The sequence below is a fragment of the Corvus kubaryi genome, unplaced genomic scaffold (assembly GCF_017639235.1).
Source record: "Corvus kubaryi isolate FWS band 111438036 unplaced genomic scaffold, C.kubaryi_AGA036_p1.0 split3-37296, whole genome shotgun sequence".
In the NCBI taxonomy this organism is placed as follows: domain Eukaryota; kingdom Metazoa; phylum Chordata; class Aves; order Passeriformes; family Corvidae; genus Corvus; species Corvus kubaryi.
In genome coordinates this window covers 2959849-2977565 of record NW_024582086.1, presented here as the reverse complement: position 1 = coordinate 2977565, position 17717 = coordinate 2959849, and the positions used below count along the sequence as shown (strand labels likewise).

At 41.1% G+C, this 17717-nt stretch overlaps 1 protein-coding gene across 6 annotated transcripts in view; it reads left to right on the top strand.

Moving 5' to 3' along the window:
- PALM2AKAP2 (PALM2 and AKAP2 fusion) overlaps positions 1–17717 on the top strand; it is a 266024-nt gene that overhangs the window by 100364 nt on the left and 147943 nt on the right. For 3 of the 6 annotated variants that reach the window (XM_042015308.1, XM_042015313.1, XM_042015312.1), the window contains exons 4-6: positions 7661–7775; positions 8369–8390; positions 16667–16768. In XM_042015308.1, the coding sequence (XP_041871242.1) occupies positions 7661–7775; positions 8369–8390; positions 16667–16768 (239 nt within the window). Of the gene's footprint in view, positions 1–7655; positions 7776–8368; positions 8391–16666; positions 16769–17717 lie in introns of all 6 variants that reach the window. The other 3 variants (XM_042015310.1, XM_042015314.1, XM_042015315.1) reach the window with 2 other exon arrangements.

Genomic DNA, 17717 nt, shown 5'->3' with positions numbered 1-17717 from the left:
GTCTGGAGCCTGGTGAGGAGCACAAACAGGAACTTTCCAATCCAAACACTCTGTTATAAGCACATGAGAAAATAAGTAGACACTTTGCTCTTTCACCCCTTTGATCATTGGCCACTGCACTGGGTCCAGAACAGGGCTTTTTTTCCCCTCCATTCTCAAAGGAGGGTCAAGGTATGTACTCCTCTGCTCTAAGGGCAAGCATCCGAGGCATAGTGATTCACTGATTTCCAGTCAGTGATCTGCCATCTCCTGAGTCAGTGGGAAGTTTTTAAGGTCGAAATCTCACTTGGCCTGGAGACATCTCCCATTTGAAGAAGACTGGAAGAACTAGGCTTAAGAAAGGTTTATACTGTCCAGAAACAAGCATGGGCTGTAAGTGCCATGAGGGCAAAAAGTTTTGTATTAAGGTGGTATGAGGAAATCGTACTATGCTGAGATAACATCTTAAGGAGAGAAAAAGCAGCTTATGAAAAAGTGGTTTCAGTTAGAGGAAGAGTCACATCAGAGAGCTGAAGGTCCCCATATTTGGGAGATTTAATGCTGCATTAGGCAAACCACAGACAAAAGTTAATATGCAAACAGTGTTGATTAGGCAAGGAAAGGGACTCAATTGTATTACTTATTCAATTCCAGGTCAAAGAATTTCCATTCCACTGACACTAAGTCTTCTACATCCAGAGCAGGCAACATTGTAGTAGTCAAATCAAGGTAATGATTGTTGTGTTTTCCAGCTCATCTTGCTTAGCTCAAGAAGTCCTGTGGCCAGTGCTTGACTTGATTGCCTTGGTTTGTCTAAGATAGCGTGGATAACCTCATCCTACACCAGGCAGATGCAGAAGATCATTATACTGCTCTCTCTCTCTGTCTACATATTTATGTATACATAAATACATGTATACAAAGTATACATATTTACTTCAGACAGCAAAATGAATTGTGAAGTTTTACTTCTCTTCCCAAGTTCCTCAGCTGGTACTAGGATGCAACTTTTTCCTGGTGGAAGGAATTGTTTCCCTTCTCATGTGTTCAGCAAGATTCATATGGATTACCTGAGCAACTCATTCAGCGTCATGCCTGGATCTCATATCCAAATGCTGGTTGGTGATAATGGATTCCCAGTTTTTCAAGTCACAGAGGTTTTGCCTTTTCAAAGATGTTCATTAAGTTTGCTGCTCTTGAATTTCAACTGCACTCTTACAGCCTGTTGGAAATCATAAGATGTGCCCTGCCAGCTTATTTCTTTGAAAGTGAGCTGTTCAAAAAAGGATGAGGACTGCAAAAAGACTAAACTAAGAGGCATTGAATTACTCAGCTCTGGAACCCCATTTCAGCCTGCAACAGACCTGAAATTAAGCAGGTTTTTTGCCATTAGAATGGTCTGTGTGTCAATACAGAGTGACAGCCACAAATGGTCCCACTGGCTTCAGCACAACTGCTGGTGTTTGCTAAGAGAACTAAGACAATGTGAAAACTAAACCAAAGATTATTGAGTGATTTCCCCCTCCCATACAGCAGACAAAGTGTACTGTTCTCAGCTGTGGCATGTAGATTTCAGGTACAGTTTCATAGGCATGCTGGCTTACAGACAGGTTGCTGGTGCTTGGCAGTTGATACAGGTAATAGAAAGTTTGTCAAGGGCTGAGGTGCTGGACTGGGATCCAGTTATGCTTGTTTAAGAGACTTACATGTCTTTCAGGGGGACCCTTTGGCCTTGCAAGTTCATTTTCCAAGTTTTTTCTGAACCTGGGTCAGCTAACAGGTACCCTGCTGCCCCGAAAAGAAATGGGAATGGGAGGCCCATGGGGCGGAGCATTTTTGCCAGTGCACTTTTGGCACTGTACTTCCAGAAGGGTGGACCCTACATGTAAAGTTTCAGCTTCTGGTTTTGTTGTGTGGTCAAAAGCTACCTTTAAAAAGGGTAAAATCCTTGAGACAGGCACAGGTTTTGTATAGAATCAGTGTCAGCCCTCGGGCAAGCCCAGTTACCCCTAAACTTGGTGTTTAATTCTCTGTTCAGTAAATAGCAAGGGGTTGTTGCAGTGGTCTGCTTGTGACTCTGCCGTTTTAATACCAGCTGTAACACCTCAGGGTATTCAGCTCTGAGAGACCTGATACTAATTACTGTCTTATTTGTGGCTTTTATATCTATTTGATTCATGGTGTCAGTCAAGCCATAGCAAAATAATCAGTTAAAGTTGAACCATCCCCCACTCTACGTATTCATCCGTCACCTTTTCCCTTCAAGTGTTTACTCTGATTAGGTCTTTCCTGTTTTTCTCTTAAATTCTGAATACTTGTATACTTTCCTTATTAGTGCTGATGAGTGTTCTTTTTTCCACTGACATGCCAGTGTGTATGCTGCGGACATAATTTTTATTACATTTCTGTTTTCACTGCAAAAATTGCCTGAGTACTTCTCAGGTACAACCCAGAATGCATAGTTAGCACAGGCTAAAGAAACTGGTCCATAAACCTGCAGCTACTCTTCTTGTTTATAATGCTATTACCTTCCTACCCTGAAAAACAAAACACTGCTAAGCCAAATGTAGATATCTCTAGAAGTCATGTGTCTGCTAGAGTTAATTAGCTGGAGAGAGAAGGCTGTTTTCTTGAGGCGCAGTTCTGCTGACTTAGGATTTGTGTGTTCCTATTGCAAACCAGTGTGACTCTGCATCAGCTTCTTCATTCACTCTGTGAATGCCCTGCAGGACCATGCTCAGGGTCTCTCCTGGGCTCGAGGAAAGGCACCTAGGGCAGAACAGCCTCTGCTTTTCAGCAAAGAGGAAAATGACAGGCCAGGTTTGTGGGTTTCAACATCTTAGCATGGGAAACAGAAGAAACAGAAGAAATCCTTCACCTAGAGAAAGTGCATTCAACACCGTCAGACTGGAGCACAAAACAGAGCCCTGTATCCAAGCACAATGTTTGCTGGGTGCTGAGTGCTAAATGTAAATGCATATGTGTACATACCACAGTTCCAAGCCTTGCCTGCTGCCTCTTCACCTCTGAGATCTCCCTGCTTAACTCCCTTTTTGTCATCTAAATTACAGAATTCTCTCCTACCTGACTGCGCCTGTGGTCCATATCCCTTCATCTCTGCAGGGGAGTTCTTGTGCTGTTTCTGCCTCTGGTCTTCTCAGAAGCTGCACTGGCTGCCTTGCCCACACTCGTGTAGTGCCCTCTAAGGTCAAAATCCCACCAAACGCACAGGCCAGAATTTCTTTATCAGTCTGGTACATCTCCTTCCCCTGCAGTACTGTAAGGTTCTGGTCTGAATTTTTCAGGGCATGATAGCTACAGACTCTAAAAGAGAAGGTCCGTAAGTAGCCTTGAAATATATTTTTCCCCCCATCATTCAGGAGTTTCAAGACCCAACTGGAAGAAGCCGTGAGCATCCTGGCCTAATCATAGCTGACCCTACTTTGAGTAGGAGGTTGGGCCAGAGACCTCCCAAAGTCGTTTCCAGCCTTTATTATCCTAGAAGCCTGTAGTCTTACTAACCAAGGAATCAGGGTCCCCCAAATGACTGCAAAATGCTGTCCAAAAGACAGCAAGGAACCACAAACAGCATCCCTTCAGCTGTTTGTGATTCCTTCCTCTTCACAGTAGGGCAACACTGTTAACATGAGGAGGAGAGTCACTCATCTTCCTAGCTTACACAGACAGCTCTTCTCAGCCCCGCCGGAAATCCTCTTACACTCTCAGATGCTTATGGCAGCCATCCATTAGAGAGAGGTGCAGGACAGACAAGAAACAAAGCAGGCTTGCCTTTCTGAGTGACAAAATTTCCCATTTGTTTCTGTGGTATTTGGGAAAATAGGACTCTAATACAATCACTGAAGCTAAACCCTTGCCCATGCCACAGCAACCCCAGACTCTCTGACCCAATTTTCTTCTTATATAAACAGTTTAGCAAATCTCAGTCATCAGGTAACTGCCTAGGCCAATGAAGCAGAAATACTAGCAGTCTATTTTATACCACTTCTGCCTCATCTGAATCTGCATTTTCTTTCTTAATTTTCTTCCGTACAACACTTCAGACATTCTAGTTGTTTATGTAACTGGCTTTATTGTTGTGGCCATCTTTCAAAGGCCAGCCCAAAATCTGCTCAGAAGCCTGCTGAGGAACAAGAGTTTCCTTGCCAGGTGCCAAATGACAATTAAGGCATATCCTTTTTAAACCGGGCTAGAAGAAAAGGACATTATTTGACATTTAACAGATTTACACAGGAAGAGTGTAAGGACTTTGTATATATTTCTACGTGTACGTGTGCACTCTGAATGGATTTATTACTGTTTAAGCCATTATAAAGCATGTTGCTCAAAACAGATGTGATACTAGTGCATTTCTTTTTTAGACCAAATTTACATGACTCTTTTTCATGTTGTTATCAAAAAACCAGGCAGTTCTCCTTACCACTGAGCAATTCTGATTATATGAAACTCACTAAAAAAATAAACCATGCAAAGCAACCTTCAGTTTGCATGATATAAATTTTTGTATTGCTGGACCATATGAAAAAAGACAGCACAAAGAAGTGGTGAGGACTCTAGGTCCAAATTTTCCAGCAAGGTCTGTGGTACCCAGGTGGTTTACTCAAGAATATATACAACAGGTCACATGGACACTCTGACCTTGAGTATTTCTGTTACCTCAGCAGAGGTGCCTCAGCCCTTAGGCCTAGAGAATACAAACAAGGGCGATATAAAATTGAGCAACAATGTAAAAATTGTGGATACCAATGTCTGATATACGACCGCTGTGCTATCTAACAGATACATTCTGATGAATGACCTGTAATTTTCCTGCAATTTTTCTGCATTCTACATAGAACCTGGGAGACTCTCAGTCTACCTGTACTGATTTCAGTGAGGAAACGGCAATTTGCCTCCACAGGATGAGTTTTATGCCTTCTTATTCAGTGTCACACGGAAGATCTCTGTTCCTAACAGCTTCATCCATATTTCTAAATCCTGGTAGCTCTGTCTCCATCCTCTTCCTCTTTAGCAAGTTGTTGTCAGTATCACTTCTAAACGAAAGCAAAGAAGGGATACAGGAAAAAAAACCAAACCAAACAAACAAACCGAAAAAAAAAAAAGAACAAAAATCAGAACGATAAGATGTCTTGTCAAAATAGAGTAACATAATGTCTCATCTGCCCAAGCTCATTTTAATGGTGAGGGTTGGCTGGAGCGAAGGAAGCAGAAACTGAAGAAGTGAACCAAGAGGGTTAAAACCAAAAGAGCAAGCAGTCAGAAAGCAAGAAAATATAAATCAGTTGCTATCTGTTCATGTGTAAGTGCACATGTGTGTGTGTTGAAAGCAAAGTTTCCCTGCAAGACCAAACAATGACAAACTTCCAATTTGAGCTGGTGTACAAAAAAAACGGTGACTTGCAATGACCCCAGATTACATGGTGTTTACTTACTCATAACCTTGCATCAAAGGAGTTTCCTCATATACTCAGAGTTTTCATTGTCATGAACTACTTACTAATACCCAGTTCATTGGAAAGAAAAAGGGCTTCTTTCCTCCACCTGTATTTTGTCGTTGCTGACTTCTACACACTCCCATTTTTCAGTCTCTTCCCAAGTCATATAGCAAGCAAAATGTATTCGTTTACAGAATATGCATCCTGAAAATGCTGCTCAGTGACTCACTAGGAAAGAAGTGAAATATACCAGTAAACCCTGACTCACCCAGCTCTGCAATTTATTTTCACCAGGCAGCACAGCAGAATATTTCAAATGTCTTTATCAGCAAGGTACAAATGTATGTGGATCTACAAATCCAGGAGAGAGAAGGAAAAGAAGGTACCTACCTGTTGACTTCTAAGTTCTTTAATTTAGCAGGAGTGTGGCAAATGCCTGACCTGAGCTACAAATGAATTTTTCACTTCACTAGGTATTTTAAAAAGTCAAGATAAAAAAGTCAAGATAGGAAAGGATATTTTGAAAAATTTCTCCCTGAATGACAACATGAGGGAGAAAATTCATCCTGTATCAAACTGTTCCACTGCAGCAGAACAAAATACTTAGTTTCAAATTTTTTGCATCTTTTATGTTTTATATTATTTTGGAGGAAAGATTAAGTGGATTGAAGCAGTACCTGCCAGCAGTTCATTTTTAAATTATTGCAATTAAGCCATTTTAACTTAGTGCTGAGGGTGTTATCTTTGAGAGAGAAGTGGAAGTTTAGCAAATCACCATGAACCTGAGACTATTAAGTATTCACATTCTTCAGGAGAGCAAAATCTGCCTTTTTCCATCTGCAGCAACTTGAGCCTGTGATACTTTTCCCTCCCTCTAATGAGAAGCATGATCAGTAAGTGCCACAAATCTTTCATCATCATACAATTAAAAAGTGAGGAAAAATTTCCCAGGTGGGTGCCTAAAGTTAGACCCCTTCATCTATATTTAAACACAAGAATTTCACAAGAAACTCAACCTGTCACGTCTGTCAAAGAAGTAATTCCTCCATCTATCCTCCCTACATCACCTTCTCCTTGCTCTCTGCCTTGTGATTGAATTAATATTAGTGGAGTCCTGAGCTTAGCAGGGCTGGGAAAGAGCAAAAATATGTCCTTTAGTGTGGATCAGTGTTCGGATCCTTCATTTGAAAAGTGGTGACAGAAAGGCAGGAGCAAGCAGCCATGGGTAAGGAAAGTACTGGGTGATGCTGATATGTCACATTCAGTATGGTTCAACAAGCTATGAGCAGCTACAGATCACAGATCTATTGGTAGGCAAAGGAAGTTTTAGGTAACTATCCCTGTCCAAATGCGTTCATCTTGGCTTATTTTATATACATATATATATAATTTTTTTTTTCCCAAAAGTGAGAAAATAAAGATAGTAGCACACATAGAAGGAGGAGAGTGGGGAGAAAGAGGGAATATCCCTACATCTGCATAAATCATGTCAATAAAAGGAGGTTTGAGTTAAAGTAATGGAGAATCTAAGCTCTATAAAAGTGTATCCCAAATCATAATCAACACATTTTAAGGCATGAGGTCTCAGCCACTAGGTCTTGACAAGAGAAATGAGAGTGCTGAGTGTTTACTGCCTAGCACAGTAAGTTTATTTTCTGAACTGTCTATGTATTTTATTACCCAAAGCCTCTGGGGACCCCAGTGTCATGCAGTAACAGTAGAAAGCACAGATAGATATCCCAAAGGGGAGTGGGCAAAGTATGGGTTCAAGAGAAACTCCTAACACAACTGGTTGAGTGCCAGTTTCCAAAAACTATTTCCAGTTTCATTGTCTGGAGCATGGACATATTTGAAGACACTCATTCCTCTAAATACTACTGCATATTCATAGTTATATCCTGAACTGTGATTTCTAAAATGAAAGTAAAAATCAGATATGTTATGGGAATTGGAATGAAGGGATACTGAAGTGTATTTTTGGTTCATCTGCATATCCTTTTGCAGAAGTGGATAAGATAATCACTGTTTTTCTTGTAAATAGATCTGTCTGTTTTACGGATAATTCACATGCCCTTCATGTACTAGGAAATCAGTTGTGAATAATAAGAGTCAAAGTTGTTTCTGACGACATTTGAAATGTCAGTTAATACCTAGGAAACTCTCTCTCACTGAGCTAATTTTTATGCTTAATTTTTGTGTGTGTGTGCATGTCTGTATGTCTTCCACAGACTGGAACAAGAAATACAGAAATTAGAAAGTGAAGAATCACAAATATCTGCCAAAGAACAAATAATTTTGGAGAAACTAAAGGAGACTGAGAAATCCTTTGACCACTTGCAAAAGGTATTTTAAAAAAAGACACTTTTTTTAAAGCGTACTCTTAGCACCATTTGGAAGCAGCAGTTATCAATTTATGCACTTAAGGAAAGATTGAGGGCAGTTGCAGAGCACATAGCTTAAACCATTATGAACAAGACTAGAAAAGACACAGTGGCATCAGGTCTATTTTGATTGGGTTATCTGGATTTCCCCTTCCATCCGAGCTCTTTTTGAAGTGGGATTTCAGAGTCTATGTCCCTAGCTTAGGAGGGAAACCATGTGAGCTTTCAGCCCCCCTTAAAGATGTCAGCAGGATCCTGAGAGGTATTTCAAACTTCCCTGTTCTCATGGCAGCCAGAGATAGTAGCATTTGCCACAAATGCCACTTTAGAACATTACAGCCTGCAACAAAAAGCAGAGCTCTTCATCTAGTTACACCATGTCCCCCTCCCCCAGTCTATAATGGCACCTAAATACACGGAGCAACAAGCACAGTTACCCATTTAAAAATTCCAAAGAACCATAAAAGCAAGCCTAGCATAAAAATCAAGATGTAAAGCAAATTAAACTCAAAATATAAAAGGTTTAACCAAACATCCTATTTTTTCCCTCCACAGAGTTTCTCCCACCAGGATGGTGGTAAGTGCTTTTATATTATTGTATAGCTTTGGGTTTAACAAGAGTCGTTACTATAGCTTTGTTGCAAAGGTTTAAAGAGCGAGGTTTCTTTCCTTCAGTGTGTGTTTCTGATTTATTGCTGGAGCCATTACTTTTTTCTTTGGTATTTCTATAATGCAAGGACAGACCTCACTGTTGTGGTAAAACAGTATTGCTTTGGCAGAGTTCCATCTCTTCTTATGCTCTCACAAAGGGAAAGAACTGCACAAACAACTTAAAGCAGACATCACACAATTTCTGTGTTATTGACCCCTTTCACCATGTGATAGCCCTGCACTGCAGACTCCTCACCTCTCTGTGGTCAATCTTCTCCATTATATGTGCTCATGCTCTGTTCATAGACAGCTAAATTTTATGAGGACTATTTCTAATCTAGAGGAACAACTATTAAAAATATATTACTTCACTGATGAACAACATTCTCCATGTGGTGATTCTTGCAGAAGGAAAACCTCACCTGGTTGGATGAGGATGTAGTAATTTCTAGCTTGTTAACCCAGTGTCATACAAAGCATCATCAGTCTAAATACTGAGCTATAAATTTAGCTGTCTGAGTGAACAAATAATATCCAGGAAGCTAGGGAGACCCTTGTAGTGCCACCCCAAGACCCTTAGGACCCTGGAAGGATGTCATGCTAAGGCACCTTGCAGATAAATGTGTGCACCAGATACTCATTCTCAGTACATGTCTTTGAAAGGACAAAATACTGAGGTTAAGAGTACCTCCTCCAGCTGCTGTCAAAGCCATGCCCAGCTGTATTGTGTATCCAGATGAGGAATATGTAGGATGATCCTGATATTAAAACACTGGGACAAAATGGAAGTTACTATGTAGTATTTGAGTTGACTTGGAGCTGTCTTCTCAAGGTGATTTATATTACTTACTAAGGAGGGGGTTTTTTTAAGTCAAAGACCTAGTTCAGAAATTTTCTCTTCTGCTAGTAACATAATCCAAGTTTTTGTTAAATGCTATTGTAAAAAAAAAAATTCCCATATAGTATGTTCCATGGTAGGAACTTAGTCTTCCTTCCCTCTGGAGGATTTGAACTTGGTTACCACAAAGTGGTAATTGCAACTATTTTGTACCTATGCAGAGTTACACCATGGTCATTAGTAAGTTTCCAAAACAGGAATGGTGCCTGCAGGAATTAGCAACCAAAGTGCTCAGGAGTTTCTATTACTCCTGGAAGATAGAGTCTGTCTCTTCACGTGTCTTGTAATAGCAAAGGAAGCAAAGGAAGCCCCAGGTAACAATTATGAAGTGGTATTCTTCTATCCCTGAAGGTATGTAGCAATGTAGTATTTCATTGAGTTCAAAAGGAACACTCATGCTCTGCAGATTTTGCCTGCTTTCAGTGGATCACTTCCTCAGAGACTGAGCCAGAATTAAGGACAGTTTGTAATTTCTGAAAGGTAACAGAGAACTTCAAAACTATGTCAAAGAGAGCAACTCTTGTGCAAGCAAAGAGAGCAGGGGATTACAACTAAGTGAACCAGTCCCTCTTATTTTCTACACCACTGGCTTTATATATCTTGTCTCTTCCTCTTGGCAACTGGTCCTTGTGGGCTGAGATGGGCCAGCTCATCCCCTAGGTAGTGCTGCCTTCTAGTCCTCTACGGATGACTGAGGCTGCAGGCTGTCTTTTTAGCCCTCCCACTGTGGGCACAGTGCAGCCCTTCATCTTCACATGGTACAAGCTGAGCTGGTCTTCTCTATTCTCTCTGGCAGTGGTCTGAGAGGGTAGCTGATCAGAGCAGGAAGAAAACCTGCATAGCTGTGAGCACTTTGGTACCATAGATTTTTCCCCTCCTTCAAAACCAGGTAGAACTTACTTTGTTGCAGCAGATTAGCCATTTGTCTGGCAACATGTGCTCGAGAGGAAAAAGGGAGAAGCCGCTGGATAACCCAGGAAGGCCGTGTAAAGCACAGACACAAACCAACAACAATCTGTTGAGGCAATTTCTTCAGCTGCTGCCACATCATGAAAGACTCCCAAATCCATACATGTCATGTTCGTTTGTTCTGTGTCCCTTTATTGTAAATGCAGTGACAGTACTAAAATTGATATATCTCACCATTGTGTTCATGTGTATAATTTTGTGCCGTCTATATGGTGGTGACAGATTTTGAGCGTGCACAAAGCACAGCACAGAGTGTGTTCAGAGCCCAGAGAGGTCCAAGCAAAGGCTATAAGGGAAGGGGAGAAGTGGAGGTGAGCACCAGTGATCAAGTGATGCTCTGTGTCCTTCACAGCCTTTCCAGAAAAAGAGCTGTTTGGTAGTGAGCATTTCTGAGCTTGAAATCATCCAGGCACAATTAACACAAATTCCACATTTTCCAGGGTACAAACACACTGCCTTCATAAATCACCATGTAAGAGAAAGTAGAGCAGAAATGCTGAGGCTGGGAGCTGTGGCCCTGTCACCTTCAGTTGTGACTGCCAGCTCTGTGGCAGCTTGCAGCTGACAAGCTCTCCATTAAACAAGATCTGAGATGATGCTAGGCATTACATCATTTGTTGGTGCTCAGGTCTGCAGTCAAAACCAGGCATGCTGCAGTGCTCTGCTGAATGCACCTCATGAACAAATGGAAAGGGGAGAGTTCTTGCCCCATGTCTGTATGTTTATGTGTGAATGTATACATGAAATAAAAGGCACATGAAGATCTGACGTAACTCCCTTGTCTGCTGAATTTACCTCAGGGGTTAATTCATCCTCTGCAATATTTGGCTGTCTGTATGCAAACTTTATGCTACTACTTCAGCCAACGTACAGAAGCCACAATTACAGTAATTGAACAGTTTGCACAAACCTCTGTTTGAATTTTGTATGCATTAGCATATATTTGGCCAGGAAGTGGTCTGGGAAACCTGACCTGAATTGTTTAGTACCCAGAACATTGCTTAGAGACTCTTCTGGTTTTCTCTCCTCTGATCTTGACCAGCTGTGCAGCCCAGCAGCAAAACAGACTAGCATGCCCTCAGAGGAGTCAAGTGCAGCTCTTTCAAGAGTGCTTTCCACATGTCCTGCAAAAATTCATCAGCGATTGGCTTTCAGTTGTAGGCTTTTGATAAGTTTTTAATTCAGTCTCCATCTATAGCTGCCACAATTACAGCACCTCTGGCTACCTGAGTAAAAACCATTTATCACCACCCTTGGAGTGTGACATGTGAGTCAATTTCCTACCCATCTCATGCACCACTCAATCAGTCTCGGCCAGGAGAATGCTGTGGGAAATGGTGTCAAAAGCTTTGCTGAAGTCTAAATAAACATCATCCACTGCTCTCTCCATGTCAATAGAAAATGTTATTATGTTGTAGAAGTTGATTCGTTTAGTCTGTCATGATTTGTCCTTGGTAAATCCATTATGGCTTTTCCCAGCCATCTGCTTCATTTGGTTTGTAATGGTTTCTAGGAGGACTCATTCTGTCACTTGCCCAGGGTCAAAGTAAGACCATTGTGCATCCAGTTCCCTGTGTCCTCTTTTGGTCCATTCCTGTGGATAGGTATGACATTTTTCCCTCTTCTAGTCATCAGGGACATCCCCTGATCTCTGTGTCTTTCAAATATTATAGACAGTCTCCTTACAAAAATGTCAGGCACTTTTCTTAACACCCTAGGGTGTGGATTTATGTATTTATAGACAAAAAAAGGTATTGAGAAATCTGCTTTGTCACCATTGTTAGTGACAAGCTTCCCTGCACTCCTTAAGCACTGGTCTTGTGTCTTTCCTTCTGCTTACTGCTCAAATACTGAACAACCCTTTCTTCTTGACATTTTTTGCATACTTTACTCCTAGCTGATCCTTAGCCTTCCTGACTGCATCTCTGCATCCCCCTAGCAAGGTGCTTGTAGTACCCAGTGGCTAACTGGCTGCCTTTCCACAGCCAGTATGCTGCTTTTTCTGCTTTTAATTACATCTAACAGTTCATCGTTAAGCCAGGGAAGTCTTTTATTTAGACTTCTTCCTTTGCCTTTGTAAAGAATAGACTGTTCTTGTGCTTTCAGCAGGCACTTTCACATAACTCCCAGCACTCACAAACTCCTTTGACTTTCATGGATGCTTCCAGTGGAACCTCTCACAACTAGGCCCCTGGCATATTGAAGTTGTCCCTTCTGAAATTTAAGGTCTTCATCCTACTAGTGGTCTTCAGCGTTCTAAGCAGGACTTTAAACTCCACAATATTTGCTCACTGTATCCAAGGTATCATTGGTAGTTAGGCTACCAGTGTAAGTCAAGTAAATCTTCTTGGTTTGCAAGCAGTAAATCTAGCAATGTGCTAGATACAGGCATGTCCAGCCTGTATAGGAAAAAGGAGTCTTTAAGACATTCCAGGAACCTGATGCATGGCACATGCACAGCTTTTATTTTTTTCCCAACAAATGTGTGGGTAATTGAAGCCACCCATGAAAACCAGGCTCATTTGGCCCAAGACTTCACTGAGCAGCCACAGTGAGGTTTTGTTTGCTTCATCATCCTGACAAGGAGGTCAGTAACTTCCTCCTTAGTGATGACCCCTCTAATCATGATCCTAAGGCACTAGTTAAATTGAACTGCATGGTCTCCACAGCTCTCCTCTATACATGCAAATATCTGTCACATAAAGTGCAAATCCACCTCCTCTTCTTTCTTTCTTATCTTTCTGAAAATATTTGTAGCCATCCATTGTGGTCGCCTCATCATGTGAGTTTTCCCACCAAGCTTCTGTGATTCCTCTGGCATCCCTCACACTGGGCACAAGGCTCTAGTTCCTCCTGCTTGTTGTCCATCTTACATACGTTGGTATACATGCACTTGAGGTGGCTGAACATAGGCTTCTTGCCCTCAGAAAAGGTTGGGGAGCATTTCTTAGTGCTCTGGTAGATGCACTCATCCACCATATTGCTTATGGATATACAAATGTCAGCTATGGACCCTAACCCACAACTTCTTTTGTTTAAAGCATGATTCAGTAAATCAGAGCCAGACTATTCAGCTTCTAGCAAAAACCTCCATTGATGTTCTTACAGACATGGTGGGAGTGCCATAATCTCTGTTCTTCCTGATGTAGTCCCACGCAGCCCCAGAGAGCTTTGTAGGTGGAACAGCCCTGCCCTGGGAGTCAGTATTTGCAGCAGACCCACCTCTAATTTTACTGGTAGTGGACTTTTAAAGAGAATCCAGCCCCTGGAAAATTAATTTGTCTGACATTTGACCACAAGCCTCTGTGTGGGAGCTATTCTGAGCAGTTCTGAAGGATTAGCTTTGTGCAAGCACCCTTGAAGGATTACCTTGCCCCATATGTTTTCCCTAGCACTTGTCTCTCTGTTAACCTGGAGGAGTGCCATAGTCCTAAAATGCATTTTGTTGCAAGTAGCACAAAAAGACACAGGACTTATTTTATGGCAACCTTAGAAACTAATAACTCATCAAAGATTGAAATTAAGATATTGAGTGCAGTGATTTCAAATGTTATTTTTGTTCTGTCTTACTTCTCACGTGAACAAAATGCTCATTTGCGTCTCATCCATTCCTTGTAAAATTAGCCTCTTATATCCTTTTAAAGGGGCTAAATGAAAGAGACTGTGTTGCCAGTGAGATAAAGGGAAATGAGAGTGTTTGCTTTGTTTGGAGTTGTGGGGGGAGAGACAATAACACAAGGCAGGAACTGGCAGAACCAACCGACCCCAACTTGTAGTCAAATACCCCACTTCTGACACATCAGCCACTAGGTTTAGAAGGAGCTCCACGAGAATTGCACTGCTCTCCCAGCATTCCCTTCTCATGACAATGACAGATTGGAGCCCTGAAGCTAATTTTTTAAAATATTTTATTATAATTAAGATACAGAGAAGTTTCTAAACTAAGTCAATATTAACAGCATCTAACACTTAGCTAGGTCATCTGCCAAAGCAGGAGGCAAGGAAAAAAAAAAAAACAAGAGCTTACTAAGGTTCACAGATATCTACCACACCAAAGTGAGAGTTTCACCATCAAGCTGTACAACTGTCCTTCCCTACTGCTAGATGTCAGCGATGCTCAGTTCCCCCTACAGGCACTGGGGGAAAAATAAACATTTACAAAGGATTTTGCCTCCTGCAGTGTCCTCGCATGAGAACTGTACCCTAGCCATGCCTATTGATCCACATAAACTGCAAAAAAGTAAGGATGATTAGTTAAGCAATTCAACTCTGCACTGATTACAACCACATGTAACACATGTTTCACATCTGTCACTCAGTCACTGCATGAGTGTGTACTGAAACTACTGTTCCAAAAGGACACTCTACGGGATGAATAATTACTAAGTTTGTGCTATTTCCAGAACACAAAGTGCCTTCTTTCCCTGGACTGGAAACACAGTCCCCACTTCTTTCTTCTGAGAAATTACTTCAGTTTTCAATAATGGCCTACTCATTTGCTGGTGATACTTCCCAGAGCAACAGAACCAAGCATTGTACCAATTTGTCATTAGAGGCAAGTAACCCTGCAAAAGAAAGCAGCTGTTGCTGGCCATTGCTCAGTCAGCTGTGTGTCTTAAACAATTATTTTTCCTAGGCTCTATTGCTAAAAATACAAAACTTTGAGGATACAGTATGCATTGAAATTATGAAAGCCCATTTGCCAAGTCTGCCAATTGTCCACTGAAATATGAAATAAAATAACATTTCGCTGGACAGGCTTGGGGTTTTTTCCAATTCATCTGCTACAAATTGAACTCATTTATATACTAAATTTGTGGGGGTTTTAAATGAGTTTGCACTGTGCCTCTGTGCCCTACTTTTCTGACACCGGAAGGGAGGAAAGAGGACTCCTTACCTGAGTTACCTACAGTGGTTCATGGAGGGATGGAGTGTCATTCTGGAGACTTACTTTTCTGCATCCAGTAGCACTGGTGGCCACCACTGACAGGTATGGGAGTAAAACCATTTCACTAGTATCAGGCCCATTTTTCCTGCCAAAAAAATTTTTGGGATTAGAGGTGGCACATCATGTCCTTCCTGAGGACACTACCAGGTGTAGGTATTTTTTCTGGGATGGGTGTTAGCCCGTAGGGAGTGTGATGAAAGTATCTCCCTTAACCAGATGCAGTCAAGCAGCTTACAACAGGACATTTCATTTTCACTCTCATTTCACCAGTTCCCTTTTATGGTCTGCACTGGCCAACCTCTCTCACTTGCTTATAGCAACAAGAGTCTTTGAGGAAGGCAAATTTTGCTTCCTACCCTGACACATGGACTAGGCAGTACTAAGGGCTTGACAAATTATACATTGAACTGGCGAAATACCCTTGGAGAAAAAAGAATGGTCTGTTTCACACCAAACAGGATTTTATGTTTGAACATAAATTTAACCATGTCCATACAGAGCTGAAAACATTTCCAGTTGACAGGAAATAATGTGATTTTTTTTTTTTTCATTTTGGTCCGGTGCCTGAACCTTAAGTCAGTTATTTGCACATCTCTCCTCTGAGCTCTGCTCTTAGCTCAGCCACTGAATCCTACCAGAACAATAAATGCTAGTTGTATGTAACCCAGCCACAAAATATCTCCATAGAAATACCTCTAAATTTATTAGTATCTCTTCTAAAGTACACATTTAGCTTATGACAAGCAGCCATAAGCTCAAATGTAAAACAAGTCAATCATTTAAGATAGCTTTCTACTAATTCAGGATTTGTTAATGAATTACGGCATTGCAGCACGGGCAGGAGCATAATAGCTACTGAAGACCAAAACTGGTACCCTATCAATATTTATGTGAGATTTTATTGTTAGCTGAATTTCAACATTAAGAACAAAAAGCCAAATTCTGATTCAGTAATATTGGAAACAACTGGTACAAAAGAGCTGGTTTCTTATCCTAGTCAGTCAACACTAGCATTTTTAGGCTTTTACATCTCTATTTGAAATGTCATGTATTCTGGGTATCACATCAGGTTTGTTCCTTACGTTCCCCACCCCACCCCCAATTTTAAAGGTCACAGACTTGATAAATCCAGAACCTCCTGACAAATAATTTTATGTGTTCATCTGACATAAGGTTTGAGTCATCTGGACCCATTCCCTCCTGCCTCAGCTAGTCTATTGAACACCAATCACAGGACAGTGACTTTGCACTTTGTTTGCTTTGATCCAATTATCTAGTACAAAGCTCCAGTGACTATTGTCAGGGCTGACAACACTCTGCTGTCTAAGCAATGAAGCCACTGGGGCTCGTAGAACAAATCTAACTGTTTCCTGTTCTCTGACACCAGATGCAGTAAATTACATTTACTCCCAGATCCCTGAACTCCCAACCCTCTATTCACGAACAGCAGAGCCAGTTCCTGGGTGGAACGGATCAAGCAGAGTAGCTGGTAAGTCTCAAGGAACAAAGTATTATAATACCAGTCCAGTAGCCATGAACTCTTTCGTTATATTACCTTAATGAGTCTGGTGTCCTGATGTCATTTAAATGCCAGGAAATGCTGCTTGATATGTATTTTTGTAAATAAGTCAAGGCTTTTTGAACTGCAGTGAGTACTCTCAAAACAACGTAGCTGAACTACATACAAGTACCATAGGAAACATCCTTTTTTTTTTTTTTAACATGGAAACATTCAGTTCTTTCCATCTCTGCTGATACAAGTACATGGTATCTAGGCCAAGGTTTTGTCCTCTCTTGTACCCATGCAACTCCAGACAGGCACACTCACAAGACCACACACATTCTTCAAATGTTTATGTCATTTTATACTTCTTTGTAGGCCATTCTTTCTTCTTGGGAAAAGGTAGGCTTGTTTTGTGCTTGGAGTCATACAGAGAATTTTCTAACACCTATTTTTCAGATTGAGTGTGTGTCTTAAATGTAACAACTTGATTCTTAGAAGATGTACTTTTTTCTTTTTTTTCAAAATCCTTCTTTTCTAAACAGTGTACTCCCTATCTCAAGACCAAATTTCTGGTGGCTATTTAAGAGGTGTCCCAAGGAGCAGGATAAAAGGTGGCTTACTTGAAGAATGGATTAACAAGCATAGCAGAGCAATGTCTGCAGCTAAGGCACTGTACACCACTATGAAATATGTAATTTTTTCCATAAGTTCTGTTGCAAACCATTCCAAAATCTTCCCTTCCACCACTGCTTACCCTGATATGTCTTTAATACAAGCTTTTCTGTGGGTTTTGTGCCATTTTGTTGACAACAAGGAAGTAATAATTTCTTTCATTCTTTGGATGACTGAGAAGCCTTGTTAACGTAGTCCTTGATAAGCGTATCGTGTGTGCAGTAGGTGTTCTTAAAGGTGGGCACTGATCATCCATCTTAAA